General features: G+C 49.2%; 2 protein-coding genes across 5 annotated transcripts; one reads left to right on the top strand and one right to left on the bottom strand.

Annotated features, from left to right (window-relative positions):
- Nucleotides 1–527: 527 nt before the first annotated feature.
- Nucleotides 528–19,064, top strand: LOC137153447 (zinc finger protein ZFP2-like). 4 transcript variants are annotated; one of them, XR_010919808.1, is made up of 3 exons: nucleotides 528–680; nucleotides 1,267–1,291; nucleotides 4,839–5,721. XR_010919808.1 is itself a non-coding variant. In XM_067548782.1 (3 exons), exons 2-3 carry the CDS (start codon nucleotides 1,367–1,369, stop codon nucleotides 18,884–18,886), a joined length of 1,830 nt encoding a protein of 609 aa, XP_067404883.1. In that variant the 5' UTR covers nucleotides 528–680; nucleotides 1,267–1,366; the 3' UTR covers nucleotides 18,887–19,064. The 4 variants fall into 4 exon arrangements, 3 of the variants coding, with proteins under 3 accessions (XP_067404883.1, XP_067404882.1, XP_067404881.1); XM_067548782.1 differs by lacking the exon at nucleotides 4,839–5,721 and adding an exon at nucleotides 18,058–19,064 and having other exon boundaries at nucleotides 1,267–2,367; XM_067548781.1 differs by lacking the exons at nucleotides 528–680; nucleotides 1,267–1,291; nucleotides 4,839–5,721 and adding exons at nucleotides 13,842–13,996; nucleotides 17,342–17,449; nucleotides 17,760–19,064.
- Nucleotides 6,950–8,736, bottom strand: LOC137153446 (zinc finger and SCAN domain-containing protein 2-like). Its single transcript, XM_067548779.1, has one exon. The coding sequence runs from the start codon at nucleotides 8,350–8,352 to the stop codon at nucleotides 7,330–7,332; it is 1,023 nt and encodes a 340-aa protein (XP_067404880.1). The 5' UTR covers nucleotides 8,353–8,736; the 3' UTR covers nucleotides 6,950–7,329.
- Nucleotides 19,065–21,174: the final 2,110 nt, after the last annotated feature.

Here is a 21,174-nt window from a genome sequence, read left to right as displayed (position 1 = left end):
TACCGATAAGGTTAGGCTGCTGGCTGGATCCAGGCACGCGGCCGTTACGGAGCAGCGGTTACGCACTAGCTTTACGGCAGGCACGGGGCCGCGGCGCGCTATAGGGCGCGGAGCCGGAACTGACGTCACGCGTGGGGTTCCCTTAGGCCAGGCCAGGGCTACAGCACGCCGCGTGGCCGAGGGTAAAGGAAGGCGTTCCCCTGGGGACAGCGGCAGCGAGGCGCTGAGCCTTAGGTCGGCCGTGCGCCCTCTGCGCACGACGTGCTCTGTTCTGGCCGCTAAGGGCTACCGTAGAAAATAGGGAGAATGATAACGGTAATCACCTGAAACCTGCCCCCCGCCCCCTGTCCTGCCCCTCGCCGTTCACAGCCGGGTAGAGGGATGTATCCGCCCGGCTGGGTCAAGTGGGGTCAGGGCACAGGCTGAAGCCCACCCCCGCACAGTTGTCAAAAATTCCGCCTGTATGCAACGGCGGCACGGTTAGGGCGGCTGTCACGTCACGCGCACCGCCTACGCCTGCCGTCTGAATCCGGGTCCCGGAGAGAGCGACGGTCCCCGCCTTGAGCAAGCGCATGCGCAATATCAGGCAGTAGCTGCGCCGTCGCTGCGTTTCATCACAGGGATGATTTCCGGGTCATGCAGCGAAGGCTCGTCGCCGCCGTCACGCTCGGCAGCTGCCGGTAATTGCGGCTCTGGGACGCGGGGTGGCTTCTTCTTGCGGGCCGGGCCGGGCCGGGCCGGGTTCGGGGCGAGTCGCGGGCGGTCCGGGTTCGCGGCGCCGGCCGGGCCGTGTCGGAGGCTGCGGCTGCCTGGCTGCTGTCAGCCCTGGCGGGCCGCTCCGCTCGGTGCTATCGGCTCCGGCTGTCAGGGCGGGCGGCCGCTGTCCTGTGCTGGGATCCCGGGCGGCTGCTGAGACGGGGTGACTGCGGGAGGGGTGAGAAGGGGCCGTGGGGTTCGGCTCCGAGGTGCCTCGGCCGCTGTGGAAAATAAGGCTTCGGCTCCTAGAGCCTCTGAGGCGTTTTTGGAAATGTTCCCGGACTCACTCTGATGCAGGTCCGAGGAGTGGTGGCAGGGACGTCTTCATTCAAAACCAGAACTAACCCAAACGGCCAAGCCTGAGGTTCCACCGCGCAGTCGTTCACAAGCAGAATGTGGAGAAACGTAATTAGACAATCTCCATGCTTAACATGGGCTCACTTGTGTCAAATTCATCTGTGAAATTGCATTGTGAGGGTGAATGTCATTCTTCTTTTTTTCCTCTTTCAGGTGGTATTCATCTGTGGACCTGATGGTGAAAGTATAGTTATGATTCTCCATGGCTAAGTACCGTTTTCCCCATCGTTACATTACATGCTAAGCTGATACGATGAATTCTCAAAGTTTCTCATTACCAACAATGGTGCCCAGCAGCTCTGTTATTAATAGCTCCATGACTAGTAACTTACCAACAAACAATCCGACCAGCAAATCAATTCTCATTAGCAAACCGTTTAAATGCTCTGAATGTGGCAGGTCTTTTGCCCAACTGACAGAACTGGAGCTTCATGAGATGTCTCACGCTGCAGAGCGACCATATCGCTGTGAGCTCTGTGGAAAGACCTTTGCACAGACATCAGCTCTGGTGAAGCACCAGCGTGTTCACACAGGAGAGAAGCCTTACAAGTGTCCCATGTGTGGGAAGACTTTTGCTCTGTCCTCTGGCCTGGTACTGCACAAACGCATTCACACTGGTGAGCGGCCCCACACTTGCCCACTCTGTGGCAAGAAATTCATCTCCTCCTCGCACCTGGCCCTGCATCTGCGTTCGCACACAGGTGAGAGAAAGTACAAGTGCAATGTGTGTGGAAAGCTCTTCCTACAGTCCTCACACCTTGTGAGGCACAAGGCAATACACACAGGGGAAAAGCCCTTCAAATGTGAGGACTGCGGAAAGAACTTTGGGCGTGCATCACACCTGAAGACTCACAGACGTGTCCACACAGGGGAGAGGCCTTTCAAATGCACCCAGTGTGAGAAGGCCTTCACACAGAAGGCAGGGTTGATCCTGCACGTCCGCCTTCACACTGGTGAAAGGCCCTACAAATGTGACAAGTGTGGGAAAAACTTCCGTTCCTCTGCTCACCTCATGTCGCATCAGCTCCTTGAGTCTGGGGAGAGGAATTTCAAATGTACCACGTGCAGTAAGGCCTTCAAGCAAGCCTCATCTCTCAAGCAGCACCTAAAAACACATGAAGCCCGTGAGCCTCACCGCTGTTCTGTTTGTAGCCGAACTTTTTCTAGGTCCTCTTATCTGCAGCTTCATATGAGAACACACAGTGGGGAGCGACCGTATCATTGCATGGTTTGCAATCGGACTTATGCCAAAATGTCTACGTTTGAGAAACATTGTAAAAAGCACCAACAGGATGAAGAGAGATGTGACATCAGGCCCAGAGCAATGACTACAAGGGCAAAAGCACTGGCTGAAAAGAAAAGGCAGGAGCAGAAACAGCAGCACCAAGATGACAACCCAGAACAACAACATCAGCCTGACAGAGAGCAGCAACAAGATGGAGAGCAGTAATAATCACAAAAACCAAAATTGGGTGTGGTTCCCCTTATCCCCATCCCAAATGGGGGAAAGAGTGGCTGAGTTAATTTCTCTCAAATGAAAACCCTGTGTCACACCAGTGTTGTTCAAGAAAACATTTTGAAGCGGAATTCTTCTGCATATTAAAGGTGCAATGCAAACACTTTTCTTTTGTCATACCAGACATTTCTCCAAGAAGTCCCCTGATGCTCCATACGATCAGTGTTGTGTTCAAAATGTTACATGGTTATGATAAGAGTTCCACTAAGTTTATCCTTAGCTATTTTGTTTTAAATAGGTAGGATGCCTCTTATAAGCTAGAGTTGTAAAGGTCACCAGTCATCCAAAACATTCAATTTTATAGAGATTAGGGAGGGGGGGAAATATGGTGAGTCTTTACATGCAAGAAGTAAATTAAGATCCCTTGGGTGAAGATTGGAAAATTAATGGAAGTGACATTCCTGCACAAAATGGATTCTGATATTTTGCTTACACTGGTACCAGCTATTGGGTTGGGAAAAATTAATGGAATTGTAACCTGTGAAGTGCAATTTGTTTTATATCTAGGAAATAGTGTCTTTTTCTTTTTTTCTTATTTCCCCAAGGAATCATGACAAAAGAAATTCCACTCAGCATCCAAGTACTGCTTGGTGTCTTGAGTGAAATATGTTTGAAGAGTGGCTGGTCTTATTGTTTGATGCTAAAGAGCAACTTTTTTCATCCTTTTCAAAAAATAAATACGGCAAGTAGGGAGAATCTGTAATTCCGGTTAACTTGAACAATTTTGACCTTCCAAAACATAATCTTGCATCAAAACTGAATGATTTTTTTTTTAAATTAAACTTTTCAGAATAGAAAATTTGTTGGTGGAAAGAAATTCTGATCTGTCCTTATTTGGTCAAATCAAGCATACTATTAAAGTATTTTTTTTGGTTAGCATATCTATTGCATTGGGAAAACTTGGAAATACCATAAATGACTGCAGAGATCATGGCCTAAAGATTATCTTTAACAGGATTGAGATAACATTCTATAGATTCTAAGGAGTGTTAAACATATTTTTAAAGTGAAACAACAGGAAAAAATGTGGTGCCTTTATCAAAGCATAGCTCTTCTTAAATCAGTGCGTCATCCTAAATTCTTATAAGCTTTAAATCATTTTAGCATCTATTTTAAATGTTTACTTATCACTTATTATTACACAAAAAATCACTTATGCCAGGAAAAAAAGAGGAAGTAATTGTTTCCATACTCTGAGCATGTTTAAATGCACATTCCTTATTTTCTATATTGAGCGCATTGACTTTTTCAGACTAAGTATATTTTCATGCCATTCTGTGGAAACACATATTTTGCACTTTAAGGATATATTTAGAAAGGTCTTTGGTTCTCTGTTGCATATTCACAACTCCATGTTTTTAGGCCAAAAATGTACTGCTGCAATTGGAATGAAAACGTATGCATTGTAAATATATCAAAGAATTAAGTCAGAGAAATTACACTGTGGGGGAATTTAATTCAATTTAATAGCACACTCACAGTTAACAAAACTGATGAAAGAATCCTTTGACTTGTCTTCAGAATTTACTGTACAGTGGATGTACTGAGGTACAAAAACATCTTTCGCACACCTGATATTTTTATATAACTGAATTGTACACTTGCAGCATTCAAACAAACAAATAGAACTTCTGATATAAGTCAGAGTTTATTGTCATGGTAACTTATATGGCAAACTTTTGCTACAGACTTTAGATTCATTCTGTTGTGAACTGTAATGTTTTTTGAGAGGGAACAGATTCACTGAGATATATCTACAATCCAGTGATGCAGCAGTGCCATTCAAGTAGAGTTAATCTTTTTTGTACTTCAATACTCCTATTAAAATAATCAGTATAAATGGCTGTCTGTTTTTCCATCATGACACTTCTGATTTTAATCCTTTTAATCCCCTAAACTATTTGCTGACCAACGTAAAATGGAAATCAGTAGTAGTTTAGCTTCTCTTAAAACTTTTCAATTGTTTTAGCTAGCTAAATAATGTTTTTCTGATAGTTGTGGTATTCCCCTTACAAAATGTAGAAGTCATTGGCACACTATCTTCTTGCAATGTAGTGTACCGCTTCTACTCAGAATTGAAAGGCAATGACAAAAGGAACTTGTTAAGGGCTATCTCATTCCCTCCATGTTGCTCCTTTGTGCTTATTTATTTCCATTTTACATCCCCCCCCTCTTTTTTTTTTTTAATCTTCCCCTTTTGCTTTTTCAGTTTCCTGCTCTGTCAGCTGTCTTCACCCAGTGACCAGAAGCCCAGGATGCAGGATCGACCCAGAAATTGTAAATTTAAAAAAACAAGTTCCAGGAGTATTTCAGAGTGGAAAAATGAAAGTATGTTCTATTATGCCCTGCATGTTATACTGATGTAAGTAAGGCTGGGCAAATCCTGTAGATTGACATTGCTCTCCCATAAGAGTTATATTTAAAAAATGTGACTAACAGAAATACTGTCAATCCCTGTATTTTTCAGCCCAATGCAAAGAGAGGAAGCAGAAAGAATTATTTTTGTGTCTCCTCCCCCCTCCCCAAAAGTGAACGTAACTTTCAATACTGAAGTAACTTACATGTTTCTAATTATCTGAATTTCAAGATCCAACCAATGCTGCAATGATTGTTGTTTCTAGGAGGGAAATGTTTTCCCTGTTGGAGGTGGGAAAGCTTTTTAGGTGAAGTGCTACCTTTCCCATGGAAAGATTTCACCTTTTTCCTCTTTCTGTAATCATTTGAGTGTTTAGAAGAGATTGGGCCAGCCCTGACATGTCTTACCCATTTGTGCTGAGAAAATAGTAAAGGGATTATTTACAATAGAGCAGTTTCCCACCGAAGTAGGATTCAGCTGTCCAAAGTGTCATGTGCTTGCTCAGTCTCATTCATCACAATGCTCCTCTAATTTACTCATCAGGCACTAAAAAAAAAAATAGTGGTTTGTTTCATATTATAGGAATATGGCAAAATAATAATTTTTAAAAATACTTTGTTTCTCTTTAAAACATTCTAGTAATGTGCCTGAGGTTAAAAAAAAAAATGCACCCTTTAGAGTGGTTTAATTTTACAAACTGAAAGCCCAGTGACATCCATCACTAGCAGACTCAGTGCCTCTTTACAACTGGAGACATTGTGCTGGTGCAATGAACATGTAAGCTGGAGCAAACAGCAAACACCAGGCTAGGAGAATGGGAGTGACCTATAAACAAATGGATTTAATCCTTTCCAAATTCATTTTGTTGCTGTCAACATACAAATTCATAGTTTTCCTTTGGTTCTCATCCTGTGTGTACATCCCATTAATGGTGAACAAAATAGTGTATTTTTGTAAGTATACTGTTATCAGGATACCAATACAAGACACTGCTTGAAAAAAAGTATTAATATGCATATATAAGAATCCTTTTAGCTATTCCGATAATGTCATGTCTAGGCTTGTCTAGTAAAATTGGAGGGTTCTCATTCTTAAGTATACTTGGTCTGTCTTTGAGGATTTGGGGGGAGAGCTAAGACATTTCAGTGACAATTCAGACAGTAAAATCACAGCACAGAAAACTGGAAACATTTCAAAGGACAGAACTAATTGAACAGAATTACAAAATAGTATTGGTGAATCAAACTGCTTCTATGTTAGTGTTTCTTTTTCAATGTCTGCAATTTGTATGGAAAAAAATCATTTATATCCAACTCACAATCCACATAATCTTGCTGTAGTTTTGTCCAATTATTTCCCCTTTCCAATTCACATATGATTTTGTTAATAAATAATGTTCCTCTTGGCTGGGTAAGGACTGCAACATCTGTGGCTTTAGTCCTCAGATACCTTCCTTTCTGCAACAAGTTCTGTCTGATTTGCTTATCTGGGTTTAAAATTGGAAACCTTACATTCTTACTCCTTAGAGAGGCAGGGGAATTTATTTGCATTCTGTCCTGGTCTCAGATATCACTGAACTTTACAATAAAGATAGCAGCATTAAATAGTTTACTGAAACTGTCTAACCAAAATGGCAGATAGGCTTACAATTGCTCTGGAGAGGAGGGTGGCAGGAATCATGTCTTCGGTATCAGTAACGAATACATTTTAAGGATAGGTTGGAACATTCAATAGACATGAGATTAAAATTAATTCACCTTCCTTGGCCCCATATTTTTTAGCAACTTTGCCTTTGTTTTATCTTTTGAGAGGCAGAAAGGACTCATTAATTGATCTGATCCATCTCCCTACTGTTTCCCTACAGTATATTAACCTGAAAAACACACGTCAAAAAGTTCTAAGTGAAGGAGCTACCATTGCTTCCTGGGGGCAATATCCAGCTGCTCAATAATAGATAGACCTGTCAAGAACTTTTTAAAACAAATGCTTCACCCTTTTAATTTCATCCTACTGTTCTTAGCTGCATCCCTGGTGTAACCCTAAATAAGTTCTCTCTGCCCTTGGCATGTATCCCTTTCAAATGCCTGTACATTTATCAGCTCCCCTCTTTTTGGCATCTTGTACCTCCCTCTACTCCATCCAAAAAATACCACCAAGCAATCAGTCCCCCACAGTGCATAGCTTCCTGCTTGCAGCACTTCCCCGGCACTATTCAAGTTGTAGAACTTGATTTGTTTGACAGCCACCCCATGTGGCTTCTGTGGTGCCTTGTAAGGTCTGAGCTTTTCCCACAATGTGTGCATGTGCAGGTTTCTCTTGTGTGATGCAAGTGCTGATGAGCTGGTTACAGTGTGCCCTGCTGCTTGTGGTTCCTCTGGTGCCGGATCAGGTTGGAGTTCTGGCTGAAGCCCTTCCCGCAGGCTGGGCAGGTGTAGGGCCGCTCCCCTGTGTGCACTCTCTGGTGAGTGATAAGGTGGGAGCTCTGGCTGAAGCCCTTCCCGCAGGCTGGGCACGTGTAGGGCCTCTCCCCAGTGTGCACTCTCTGGTGTCTGAGCAGGGTCAGGTTCCGGTTGAAGCTCTTCCCACACTCAGGGCACTGGAAGGGCTGCTCCCCAGTGTGGATACGCTGGTGTTTCACCAGGAGGGAGCTGTCACTGAAGCATTTCCCGCACTCAGGGCATTGGAAGGGCCGCTCTCCCGTGTGGCGTCTCTGGTGGGCGAGCAGCTTGGCAGAGTTGGTAAAGCCTTTTCCGCAATCAGTGCACTGGCAGGGCCGCTCCGCGTGATGGCTTCTCTGGTGAGTGCTAAGGTGGGAGCTGACAGCGAAGCGTTTCCCACACTCGGTGCACTGAAAGGGTCGTTCCCTGGTGTGCACTCGCTGATGTGTGAGCAGGTTGGAGCTCTGGCTGAAGCCCTTCCCACAGCTGGAGCACTGGAAGGGCCTCTCACCCGTGTGTGTCCTACGGTGCTGGGCCAGAGCTGAGCGCACCCGAAATCTCTTCCTGCAGTCTACGCATGTGTAGCACTGCTCCCCTGCGTGGGCTTTCTGGTGCCTACCCAAGGCCGACGTGCTGTGGAAGCCTCTTTGGCAGATTCCACAGGGGTAGGGCTTGGCATGTGTGCGCTGGTGCTTGAGGAAGTGAGAGTTGAGGCGGAAGCTCTTCCCGCACTCACCGCACTCATAGGGCCGCTCCCCACTGTGGATGCGGTGGTGCCTGACTAGGTTGGAGCTCTGGCTGAAGCCTCTCCCGCAGGCAGGGCACTTGTAGGGCCTCTCCCCAGTGTGGGTTCTCTGGTGGGTGATCAGGGCTGAGCTCCAGCTGAAGACCTTCCCACAGTCTGCACATGGATAGGATTTCTTTCCCATCGGGGCTCTTTGGTGGCCATCGAGGCCTCAGCCCCTGCTCTACTTTTTCTCGCAACACGTAGTGTTGGTTGATCTCCTATGGAGAGCACTCTGATGGACATTGGTGCCTTTGAGGTTTGTGAAATCTCATCCACGGTGAGTAGATTTACTCTCTCTTTCTTGTAGCGTTTACCCACTGTCTTTCTGGGCAGTTACTACTCTCACAGGCTCTTCCTTGATCAGGATTCTCGGAAATGTTCCCTTTGAATCTCCCTGAAATTGTTCCATCTGGTTCCCCTGTCTTAAGACCTTTCTGCTGAAGATTCTCTGCACTCTCACTCTCGATCCAAACATCTGCTGAATAAACAAAAAAGTAAGATACATCTCATTCTCAGTGTTCAAGGGAAAGGAAACTGCAGAGGGTTCATGATGTTTTTTTTCTGTTTCTGTTTTAATTAAGATTGATATTCAGGAGCCAATTTCTTTTAAACTCCTTCTCCAGAGGAGAGAGCATTGTAGATATGGGATGTTGGTGCTGCAGTTCTACAAAGGCTGAGTGAAGGGAGGCATACTGGCTTCTGGAAAGACCTCCCAGAGATCTGTGGTGGACATGAGAGAACAGCTGTTTATAATACTCTATTTGATGAAGCACGAACATGAGTGCTCACAGTGGCATGGTTGGGACTTCAATGCTTTTTTTTCATTCATGAACGGTTTCTGACTTGGGTTTTCTTCTCACCTGTACAGGTATCGCTGGGATATTACTTTCCCCTGATTCCAGGGACACACAGCTTTTCCCCTTGTTCCATGCAAGAGATCCTGTCAGGTTTAGGTGTCAGAAATCATGCTCATGGAAAGTAAAATGGGAGATGGGGGCTTGTTACAAAGACTGTTCTGTGATTTTAAACCCAGCATCTTTCTGTCCTGGGGCTTGTTTTATCAAAATGGATGGGAAAAAGTTCAGTGACATTCTCTGGGAAAGGCAATGTTCTGGAGAGAGATGTGACCCTGAGAGAGATTCAGACTCCCCCAGGCACTGGAGGACTGAGGGAGTCAGCTGAGGTGCAAACATTAAGCCACTTGCCCATTACTAAACCCTTAGTGTGTCCAGAACCCACCCCGAGGATGAAGCCAATTCCAGGAAGGGGAGAAATACAGTGATCGTACATGTGTATAAATGACCATGGACAAATATTGTATCTCTTCCCTGACTGGCTATGGGGAAAATAGCACTGCCATTATGTTTCAGAATCTCCTTTTCCCTAGGAAGAGGTGGGATTATGGCGCACTCACAGGTTCTGAGGACTGTGGTATAGGGCCGATTGCCTGGCATTCTAAGGTATTTGGGAAGATCCCTGACCAAAGTCCTTCAGAGAGTGCAGCCTTCTCATAAATGAAGGAGAACAAGCCATTACCCTGGAAGATCAGAGGCTCGTATTTCTCCTGCATGACATCCCCGTAGAAGACCCTGTGATGAGGCTCCGAGTTATATTTTGCTTCTGTAGCTGCTTTTACTTTCAAGCTCCCAGACTTGTCTGGGTCCATTTACTGCATCATCACTGGCCAGATTTACTTTTTTTTAAATAAGGTGAGATGAGAGGAAAAACCAGTTCCTTTCCACTGCCTAGTTAGTACGTAAGGACCTATACTGTCCTAGGGAACATATCAGATGGATACCCCAAAGTCGAGCCTCTGAGTCTGCTCTTTTCTAGCATTTATTTCAAAGCTTCTCGTACTGGGAGGGAGGGTTTAAAAATGTCTCTGTGGGTTTAGTCCTGGAGGAAGGAACTGGTTAGGGCTGCACAGTAATAAAGTTGGGAGAGGCAGGTTGCAGTGCCCGGGAGTTAGTTAATATTGGTCACAGGCTAGAATTAAACCTCACACTGCTATTGAAGCTTGTTCCATAAACTGGACTGGACAAAGGTCAATAGACAGTGTCAGATTGTGCATGTGTGGCTGGGGAGGGCGGCAGCTGTTCCGAGAACAATTTCATTTCTGACTGAAAAGTGATCAGAAATCTGTGGAGAGGGGCTTAGCCAGAGATGCGCAAAGCACTGCTAATAAGCCCCCCCTTGTAGCGTTCCTTGGCAAGGACTGGAAAACTAGTGACTAGAGAACGTCTCTGACAGTGACATCATACAAGCCAAGAGGAGACAGGGGGAATGGCTTGTAAGTCAAACTGTTTAAACCCGTATTTAACACTAGCAACTAATGAATAAGTTTGAGAATTTGCCGTAGTTATTTTTAGCACAAGTCACAGGCAGTAAACAAAAATTCACAGAACTGTGACCTGCTTCTGACTTTTACTAAAAATAACCTTGACCAAATGGAGCTGATGGGGGGATGGGAGCCCCAGCCCTGCTGCCAGAGAGGAGCAGGGGTGGGGTCCCGCACCTGCTGCCCTGGAGGCTCAGAGCTGCCAGGGCCCCCACTGCTTGGGATTTGTGGGGACTGGCTGAGCTCTGGGTTCCCCCTGCCGACTGTGGCAGCAGGAAGCTGTGGTGTTTTAGAGCTCAGGGGTCTTCCGCCACCTGTGGGGGGCTTGGAGCCCTGCGGTCCCCCTGCCAGCTGGGGCTGTTTGGATCTCTGGGCTCCCTCCATCACCCACGGTGGCAGGGAGCTGCAGGATTCACCACCCAAGGCAGCTCAGAGCCCTGGGCATGCCCTGCTCCAGGGGCCACTCAGAGCTGTGCGGTTCTCTCACCACTCTTGGAACTCCCTCCACTGCCCATGGGAGCAGGGAGCTGCAGGGTCCCCCGCTGCTGGGTCCTGGCTTGGCGCTGTGTGGGTTCCCCCACTTCCCACAGCTGCTTGGAGCTTTGGGGGCAGGCATGAGGCAACTGAGAGCTGTGGAGGCCCCCATGGTGGCTCAGAGTTCTGGGGCTGTGGAAACCCCCCACGACCTGAAGTGGCTCAGAACTCCGGGGTCCCTGTGCAGCCTGGGTCTGTTTGAAGCCGCCACTCACAGATGCTGAGAGCTGGGGGGCTTGCCGCTTGGGGACCTGCCAGTGGGAGCTCCAGGGCCTCTGCCAGCGCCAGCCCCGCCCCTGGTTGAAGTGGCAAATGTCTCGGAGGTCTCTGGAAGTCACAGAATCCATGACCACTGTGACCTCAGTGACATAATATTGGCCTTACTAATGAATGAACATTTTGGATGACAGAATCTTTGTTAAAGATTAAACACCCCATCAATTAAGGGCCTCCTAAGACACATGATCTGAAACACAGCGAGTTCTCCAGCAAAACTAGGGATGGTCCAGATGTTGGGAAGGTAGAAAACCAACAAATCTTTCAGCTCTTTTTATACATCAAAACAGAGCAAAAGAGGGAATAAACCTAGGTGGGTTGTATTGGTGGTAGGGTGGGTTTTTTTGGCAGGTCACTTTTAAAGTCGGATGGGTCTGATGGGATTTCAAATCTAGCCCTGAAATAGATAGTGGCCTCTATCTATCACTGGTGCAGGGGCATTACAGATGTATCTAAACCAGCGGTTCTCAACCGGTGGTACGCGTACCACCGGTGGTACTTACCGGAAGGCTGGGTGGTACGTGCGCCACTGAATCCGCCGCCGCCAGGGCCCTCCCACCCGCCCGTGTGAAACCCTGCCGCCGAAAATGGGGAAACGGCGGAAGGGTTTCGGCGGCGGGTATTGTTTCCGCTGTGAAACCCCGCTGCCCGTCTCTCCCCGCCGCTGCAAATCCCTCCCACCACCGCCGCGAAACCCTGCCGCAAGTCCCCTCCCTTTTTTTTCCCGAGTGGTACTCGGGTCGGGTACAGTCGGGTCAAGTGGTATTTGACCCGACTGTACCTGGCCCGAGTGGTACTTGGGGAAAAAAAGGTTGAGAACCGCTGATCTAAACAACCAATGCAATCCCATTGTTGGCCAGTGAGAGACCCAACCTTGCTGTAAATCTTGAGCAGATTCCCAGCTCACTCCTGTCTTGCTAGACACACTGGAGGCAGGCTTTCAGGAGTAGTGCCAAGGCCTCATGGCTCCCACTGCCCTAATTCAGTCTAGCAGAGGAAGGCAGTGCTGTAGCAAGTCTGTACTTAGCTTTATGAATGCAAATTCTACTTAATCACAAACATACTTAAGTGCTGGGCTGAACTGGGGCCTAAATCAGGATTGGGACTTGTAGAACCAGCAATAATGGCAGGAGAAGGCCCACTGTTCATATCGAGCAGGGCAGCTACTATCTGCCTCATGCTCCAAAATATCTGCTGTACATGACTACTGGGGCTGGTGAAATGAAATGTCGGAGTCTGTCCAAGCACTCATCCTGCTCCATGAAAGACCCATTTTTACTTGTGCTTTAGCAGGATAAAGACCACATTTGGCAGGCGTTTCTCTGCCTGATTCTTAACGCAGAGCAAGAAACTGCTCAGTTCACTGGGCTGTTGGAGCGTGGTCTAGCTCAGGAGTCGGGAGCATGTGGCCTCTCAGGTTTCCAGTTAAGGAAATCGGGTCTTTGACTCCAGTGAACCATCCAACCAAAAGTAAGTTCCCTGGCTGAATGCCTGGGTGGTTCTAGTCCTTGTACCCCAAAGTAGCTTCCTCTCCTATGTCTTGACGAATTATCTGCCACGGAATGATCACAGCACAGATTTCCAGCCCACACTGTATGACACTATCACACTGAATGACAGCTGAGGATCCCCAGAGCAGAGTCTCTCTGAATCAGATTTGAGCAGGGCCTGGGGCCGGCTCCTCCCCCTGGGAACCAGGCAGCAGCTATGCTGGGCGGGAAGGGAACCATCAGATGCTTTGTTCATTGCCGTGCAAACCTAGCCGGCTCTTCCACGCAGGGGCAGTCTCTGGAGCCCGCCCAGTGACTAGTCCGAGGGCTAGTCCGGAGCTGACTCCCGGGAGCACGGGTAGGCGGCTGGGACCCCCACACTGAGCCCAGCCACGCACCGCACCCAGCCCAGGCAGCACCTGGCTTTGCCTCTCGCTGCTCCTCGCCCGGCCTGAGCGAAGACCAGTGACTCTGCCCCAGGGCAGCGCCTTTCCTCTACCCCTTTCAGTCCCTCTGGCCTGCCCGCGGCACTCCCAGGCCCGGGGAGAGCGGGACACGGTCCCATCTCCGGCTGGCTGGGCTGGGCCCTGCCCCTGGCATTCAAACCAGGAGCCGCCCGGGCCTGACTCCCGGCGTCTGGTCCGTCTCACCCCGTCCTGCCTAATGGCCTCCCCGGACCGGGGCCGCCGGCTCCTTCCTGTGTCAGTCCCCCCCTCTTCACCCAGCCGGGATGGGCATTGCGCCCTGACCCTGGCTGTGCCGGGCCGCCCGGGGCCTGGCTCGGGCTGGATCCTGCCCGGCTCCGCCCTGGATGGCCTGCACAGCAGCCTAGACGCTCCCTTCCCACGGGCCCGGCGCGCTAGAGACCAGCAGGGCGGGGAGCGTGTGCTGGGGAGGGGATGGCGCGGCCGCCAGATCCGTCCTCCTCCGTCTCTGTTCCCCTCCCCACTTGTGTGTCCGAGGCCCGCCCGGCGCCGCCCGCTACCTGCCTGCACGCCCCGGCAGGCTGTGGCTCCTGCTAGCGCGGCGTCGCTGTCGGCCGGAGCCGGTCCCCTCGGGGGAGCTGCGTGTCCGAATAGCCCCGCTGGAGGAGGAAGCTCGTCCCGCCCACCCAGAGCCAGGACATGGCTGCAGCAGAGCTGGCCGAGGTAGGGAGCTCGGAGTTTCCGGGTTGCTGCTGGCGGGTTTTCCCTGGAAGGGGGGAGAGAGTGACCGAGATATGGCAGCTGACAGGACAGCTCGGCCGGGGGTGTTTGCAGTGGGGCCTGGCTCGCAGGAAGGGGAGGTAGAAATTCCCCCTCCTTTGCAGCTGGAAACAAGCCCCAGGAGCAGAGACGGAAAACGTACCAGGGTCCCGCTAGCCAAAGGATGAAGCTTGCTAGCCAGAGGCAGGCGTGAAAGCTGAAGGGAATGAATCCGTCAGCCAAGCCCCTGTGGGAGCCCAATCCCCCAAATACAGCGCCTGGGAGCTGAGACGGGCACTTAGGATTTGCTGGACCCATCCGACCCTGCTCAGCGGGCACAGTCTCACATAGGAGGTGGGGTAACATTGATCTCTCTCTCCTCCCCTCTCAGCTGGAAGTGAGCCAGAGCCTGGCTGGGCTGTGCCGAGAGCCACTAGGCAGGGCTTGCACTACTCCACAGCCCCCCATCCCGGCACCCAACACTCCATTTTCGGATTCCCCTCAGCTATGAATAGCTCCACTGCTGCGCCTATCCTGAGAAATGCAGCGTGAAATTGACCTGATTATGGTCAGGGCTAAAGGGACCTAGAGGACTCTGGCAATAAGCTTTGGAATTCACTCTGTTTTGTCTTTTCCCTCTATTATTGCTGGGGCTCCTGTGAGCCTCATCAAAGGTGCCAGAGCTGCCTGTCTGCAAACTCAGGCATGGAAGTGTCGCAGGCCCCCTTCAGCATCCCCCTCCAAAACAAACAATGTTCTTACTCCAAAGCGTAAATTCCTCAGACATTTCCCCTCTCTGTGCAGAAAGCAGCATTGCCAGCTCAAAAATTCTGAGGAAGCCATAATCCCCCAAAATCGTGAGAGTGGCTTAAAAATGATGAGATTTAAAAATAATGTTGGGTCTTTTTATTTGCCTTTTGGAGTGTTTAGAGATCGTGTTTTTACACTTTTTCTGAAGCCAGGAGAGCTAGGGGCTTACTCAGAAAAAAGAAAAAGGCTGTGATTCTGAGGTAATAACTTGATTCCAGCAAGAGCCGTTGGAAGTCGGGACTTTAGAAAAACCTGCCAACTATTGCAAGACGTGATTAAATCATAAGCCTGGGCAATACTGGAGGGTTCCCTGGTCTCTGTGGTCAGTGGGTGTTTCACAGCCTGGCCGGGCTGAAGGGGGGAATCAGAGATGAGCAGCCAGTGGGTGTCTCGGGGGCCAGTGACTCCAAGGCGGTGGCTGTGTAGGCATTAGGCATTTTGATACATCATTAGAGGGCTCACTACAGTGATGTCATGTAGTGGAATAATGAGACCGATCTCATTGGGTAAAGAGTCCTTGTCCTTTCCCTTCCTTTATTAGAAACCATGGGTGTCTTTGAAGAGCCAGGGGCTGCTTCTGCTCCATGAGTTTCCCTGATCCTTAGGGCTTATCATCGTTACAGAATGTTACTGGAACTTACCTGCTAACTTCGCAGCATTTGATTTTTTTTTTTTTAAGCTCAAAGAAATGGGGAGAGGCAGTGGGGTGGGGACATAGAATTTAGTTGAATCCTCCATGGAATCCACAAGCTACCCCTCAGTTGCAGAGGTCCTGCTCCTCCTCCTGCTTGAAGCCAAGATCACCAGCCAGGTCTGTGGCAGTGATTGTCAATCTGCCATGGGTCCAGGTACTAGTGAACCTTCCCCTCAAGGTGCCTCCAGAGTCCTCCTGCCCATGCCATCAGCCCTGGAGCAGGATCTAGTTCTGGCACACTTAACTGCCTCATCCTTGCCCCCGGACGATTCCGCGGTGCCAGGCTCTTCCTTCCCTTCAAGACCAGAGGATTTCAAGGCGTATCAGGACTTGTTGCAGCACATAGCTGCTTTCCTGTGTATTCAAGTGGAGTTCCTACAGGAGAACACCCACGTTAGTGGATATCCTGCAGCCATCTGCCCCTGAGAGAGTCACTCTATTAATGATGCACACCTTGAACCTGCCGAGGTCCTCTGGAGCACATCAGCTTCAGTACTGCTTGCAGCTAAGCACATGAAAAAGCATCACTTCATTCCCACACAGGGATTTGAGGGTTTTTATTCCCATCCGGCGCAAAATTCCTTTGCTATAACCACAGTGAATGATAGATCCTGGCAGGGCCAGTTTAAGTCCACTACCAAGGAGAAGGACTCTAAGCGAACGGGCCTGGTGAAACATTTACGCCTTTCTTCCTTGCAGATGCAAATTGCTAATCAGCAGGCACTGCTGTCCAAGTACAACTTTGTCACTGAGCAGTTATGTCTAAATTTTGCAGACTAGCTGCCCAAGGCTCGAGGGAGGAATTTCAGGCATTTGGGACCGTAGGCTTTGTTGGCTAAGGCTTCTTTGCAATCTACGGTGGATGTCGCAGGTACTTCAGCCAGTGCGATGGCCTCTGTGGCTGCAGAATTTGGGCATTGCCCCCAATGTCCAGCAGGCCATTGGGGATTTGCCCTTCAGTGGCCAGGTGCTGTTCTCGGATAAAACGGACAAGACTCAACACTCCTTCAGGGACTCTAGCGCTACCCTACTGTCCTACTGATCATGAGTCACAGGATTTTGCTGCTTGCAGGAGCTGTCACAATGACACAAGAAGCAGCTGCAATCCCACAGTTTCTGGGCTGGGCGTGTGAGCAGAGTTCTGTGCAAGAGTTGCAGGGTTGAGGACACAGACCTGCCCAGCCTTCCTGTGTGGCCCTGGGCCAGAGAGAGGGTCCTGGGGGAATGGGAGGCAGGGATTGGGGAGCTTGGACTGTGCTGCTGGGACCCAGCTAGAGGAGAAGCTCTGGGGCAGGGAGTTGGGGTAATGGTGCTGCTGGGTCAAGACAGTACTAAGAAGTGGATGGCAGCGCCTCTGCATTAGGAATGAAGAGAGGGTGACTGGAGTAACTTGCATTTTTGTGTCCATTAAAGATTGCCTTTTCAGCTGAAATTATGACACACCCATTGGCAGAGGAATACAGGGGAGCTAAAAAGTCAAAAGACAGATGGAAAAACATGGTTTGATTTAAAAAAACAAACAAACCCAAAAACTCATGATTTTTGATTTCTTAAGGCTGGCAATGCTGGAGAGCTGGAGTTTAGGGGAAAAGGTTACAAATACAGGAGCTGGAGATGACCTTGAGACTCAGTACTGGCTGATGCAGAATCCGGTGGCTTTCAGCACTGAGAGCAAGCTCAGGAATTTTACTATTGTAGAAAATAGGATGGGTATAAAACCATGGAATATTTTTATAAGAGGGATTCCACAATCGTGTAATTTACCCTGGTTTGTTTTCTCTCCCCCTGTGCCCTCCACCCAGCAGTATGTCTAATTACTAGTGTGATCTCTCAGATGGAACTAGGAGAAGAGCCGTTGGTCCTGAGTCTTCAGGCCTCCAAGGAAAAGGAGATCCTAAGACGCACCTGTACAGGTAGGGAATCTGATAAAGAATCCTGTGGTGAGTGTGTATAAAGCTAGGATTGTATTGGGCAGGTGTCATATCCTTGTGGCTTCCCAGTAATCCTGACTGCCATCTTGTGGTAATTCCCTCTGGTGGCTGCCTGTCCCCCTAAGAGTTTGGGTGACCTGAGGAGGTAGAACCAGCCCCTCTTTGGAGGAATGGCAGGGGATTCAGCCTCCCAAAAAGTTATTTGGTTTGCAACCTCCCTCCCCTTTCTGAAGCTTCCTGTTTCCCCAGCATAGGGAGCAACTCCTGTCTAGCTCTCTCTCTATCCCAGCAGGTCATGGGATGGGGAATGAAAATGAGGAGGAAAATCCTCAGCACAGAGGTCCTGAGCAAGTGGAACTTCATGGGATGTTACTGGGAAGATCCAAAGAGTAGGGAATTTTCTGTCATCTTGAGCAGGGAAAAGCTTCTGCTAGTCCAGGCAGGTCAAAAAGAGAGCAAAGCAACCCTCCAGCAAAGAGACTGGGGAAATCCATGGAGCTTGGGGGAGGTGACCTCACAATCCAGCAGAGAATCCACACTGGAGAAGGAAAGAACACGTGTCCCGACTGTGGGAATAGCTTCCGTGGGAGCTTAGCTCTTACTAGACATCAGAGAATCCACTCAGGTGAGAAACCTTACAGGTGCCCTTTGTGTGGGAAAGGCTTCACTGTGAGCTCTACCCTAGCTAAGCATCGGCGGATCCACACGGGGGAGAAACCCTACCAGTGCCACAGCTGTGGGAAGAGCTTCATCCAAAGCTCGCAGCTCATCACCCACCAGAGAACCCACTCAGGAGAGAAGCCCTACCAGTGCCCGGAGTGCGGGAAGGGCTTCAGCCGTAGCTCCCACCTCATCATCCATCAGAGGTTCCACACGGGAGAGAAGCCTTACGAGTGCCCCCAGTGCGGGAAGGGCTTCAGCCAGAGCTCCAACCTCGCCACCCACCGGAGAGTGCACACTGGGGAGCGGCCCTACCAGTGTGCCCGGTGCGGGAAGGGCTTCACGCAGAGCTCAGACTTCACCGCCCACCAGCGGCTGCACCTTGGCGAGAGGCCCTACCACTGTGCCGAGTGCGGGAAGAGCTACACAAACAGCTCTGCCCTCGTCAAGCACCAGAGGAGCCACACGGGGGAGCGGCCCTACAGGTGCCCTGAGTGCAGTAAGGGCTTCAGCCAGAGCTCCGCCCTGCTAGCCCACCAGAGGATCCACACCGGAGAGAGGCCCTACACATGTCCTGAGTGCGGGAAGGGCTTCTATGCACGCTCCCCCCTTATTGCACACCGGAGAATCCACACCGGCGAGACACCCTATGCCTGTCCTGCGTGTGGAAAGGGCTTCCGCAAGAAAACCAGCCTTACCATGCACCAGAGAGACCACCTGGTGGAGGAACAATGCCCCAGCCAGGGCAGTCCCCAGTGAATGGCATACGTGGCTTTCCCATGAATGACAGCGGTGTTTGGCCTCTCGGTACCATCTGTCTGCACATCTACCATGTCAGCTGACTGCAGGAGCTACCCCCAGGCTGATGGGTGGTGATCGTCTAGCAAGTCCTAGGCAGAGTAAAAGAAGCTCACATCATCTCCTGTTTAACTGCTGCATCTCCTGCTGCAGAGCTGCCAGCCAAGCCACTGCCTCTTGTCCACATGGTAGGAGAGAGGAGAACCCCCCAGGAGCTCCTTTTTCCTCATGTGGGTGGGGGCTGGGAGAAAGCTACTTGACTCAGGCCCTAAATTAACTTGAGACCTATTGCCGCCATCCTAAAGACCAGGGCAGGGCTCTCAAACTGATCCAGAACTGTAGCATGATTTTGCCCATACAACCTTAATTCTGCTCCCTTGTGCAAATGCATGGTGGTACAATTTGTAATTTACACTGTCACATACCTTTTTTTCCACAGGGCCACTACCTCACTCAGTGCACAGAATTGATGTGTCGGGCAACCTTAACTAGAGGTGTCCATATGTATGCTGCCTATAATTAAATTCTACCTTCCATCCCCTCCCTGCCCCATTCCTCCTGTCTCCCATTTGGGTGACCAGAGTCATCTGGGGCCACCTATTCTCCTTTCTTGAAAGTGCCTTGACTTGCCAGTGGAGCCAACCCCCATTTTCTGCATACCTAAATTACTCATTTCTCTTTGGCAAGCTCCTGAAAATTCTGTCATGAATGGTCTGTGCGCTCCACACCATTTATGATTAACTCCACACTGATGAAATACTAGCTGAGCTGCTAAGGATAGCCCTGCAGAAAGGAATAGAGTGTTTGGGTTCCGGAAGTGGAGACCTATGTATCATCTTAATGCTATCTGAGCTCACTTAGCTGAGTCTGCCATAGGAACCACCCGTTTTCAAGATAGCTCTTTTAATTGTCACGCCCTCATTCCAGTGTTAGGGAAGAACAAATCTTCAATTTCATTCAGAAAAATAAAACAAAAGCAGAAAAAATTCTGCCAAAGAAAATCCATGGAACAGTTTGATTGGGAACAGTTATAAGCTTAATCAAAATAAGCCACTCAAACTGAAATAAGCATGTCTACACAGGGATTTGCAAAATTTGAACTAAATCAGCTTAAATTCCCACTTCAGGTTAAACTGATGCAACTTTGTAATGTTGACAAGCCCTCACACTGCCAATCCCAAGCTTGCCAAAATCACGAGTCCAGCCCCCTAAAACATGATTGGCTTAAAAATCCTGAAATTTAAAAAAAAATAATGTATGTTAAGTTCTTTATATTTGCCTTCTGGTTTCTGAGCCTTTAGCGTGCACTTGCTTCGCATTTTCAATCTTCTCCCTGCAACCACAAGGGCTAGAACCTACCTTTAAAAAAAAAAAAAAAAAAAAAAGCTGAGATTCTTATTCAATCTTTTGATCCTAGCAGCTGGGGCTATAAAACGCCAAATATAATGAGAGCTGCATTACATTTTTAAGAGTTGGTAACACTAGAGCATTATCTTCTTCAAATAGAGGCAGCTGTGTATTCCACTCAGGTGTGTGCGTGCCCTAGGCACTGGCGCCTGAGAGATTTGCCTAGCAGTATCCACAGGAGGGACAGCGCTTGCGTGGCGATATGGAGTGGTGCTGCCCCAACCCTCTTCAGGCTTGTATACACTAGCATTTATGTCGGGATCACTTATGTCACTCAGGGTGTGAAAAAGCCACCCTGCGGAGTGACATAATGTATAGCGACCTAAGTGCCGATGTGCACACAGCGCTATGTTGGTGGGAGAGCGTCTCAATCTCTCGCTGACATGGCTACCACCACTCACAGAGGTGGATTTGTTATGCCGACAGGCGAGAGCTCCCCCATCGGCATAGAGCGTCCGCATTAGCAATGGTGCAGCTGTCCTGCTGTAGCAATTCTAGTGTAGACGAGCCCTCAGTTCCTTCTTACCGCCCATGGCTGGAGTCAGAGCTCTGTGTGGTCTCAACCTCTCAACCAGTTTTTTTCTCTTGTTGTATATAAGTTAGTAGTCACCTTTGTAGTGTTAGTTGTACTTGTTAGAGTTAATGTTAGTTAGAGTCGGTTTCAAACCCTGTCCTTCATGTAGGGAAGTGATCCCCAACAGCGATCCCCACGCATGGTGCTTGCTCTATCTTGCTCTGCTACGGCCCTGAGGCATGAGTGCCACCCTCTACGGGTGCTGCTAGGCAAATTTCTCTGACTCTGGTGCATTGGGTGCACACACCCCTAAGTGGAACACACAGCT

Source organism: Emydura macquarii, unplaced genomic scaffold, assembly GCF_026122565.2.
Source record: "Emydura macquarii macquarii isolate MOO-44397 ecotype Brisbane River unplaced genomic scaffold, CSIRO-AGI_Emac_v2 contig_1253, whole genome shotgun sequence".
NCBI classification, from domain to species: domain Eukaryota; kingdom Metazoa; phylum Chordata; order Testudines; family Chelidae; genus Emydura; species Emydura macquarii.
Note: the sequence above shows the minus strand (reverse complement) of the source record. Positions and strands in the feature narration are given on the sequence as shown.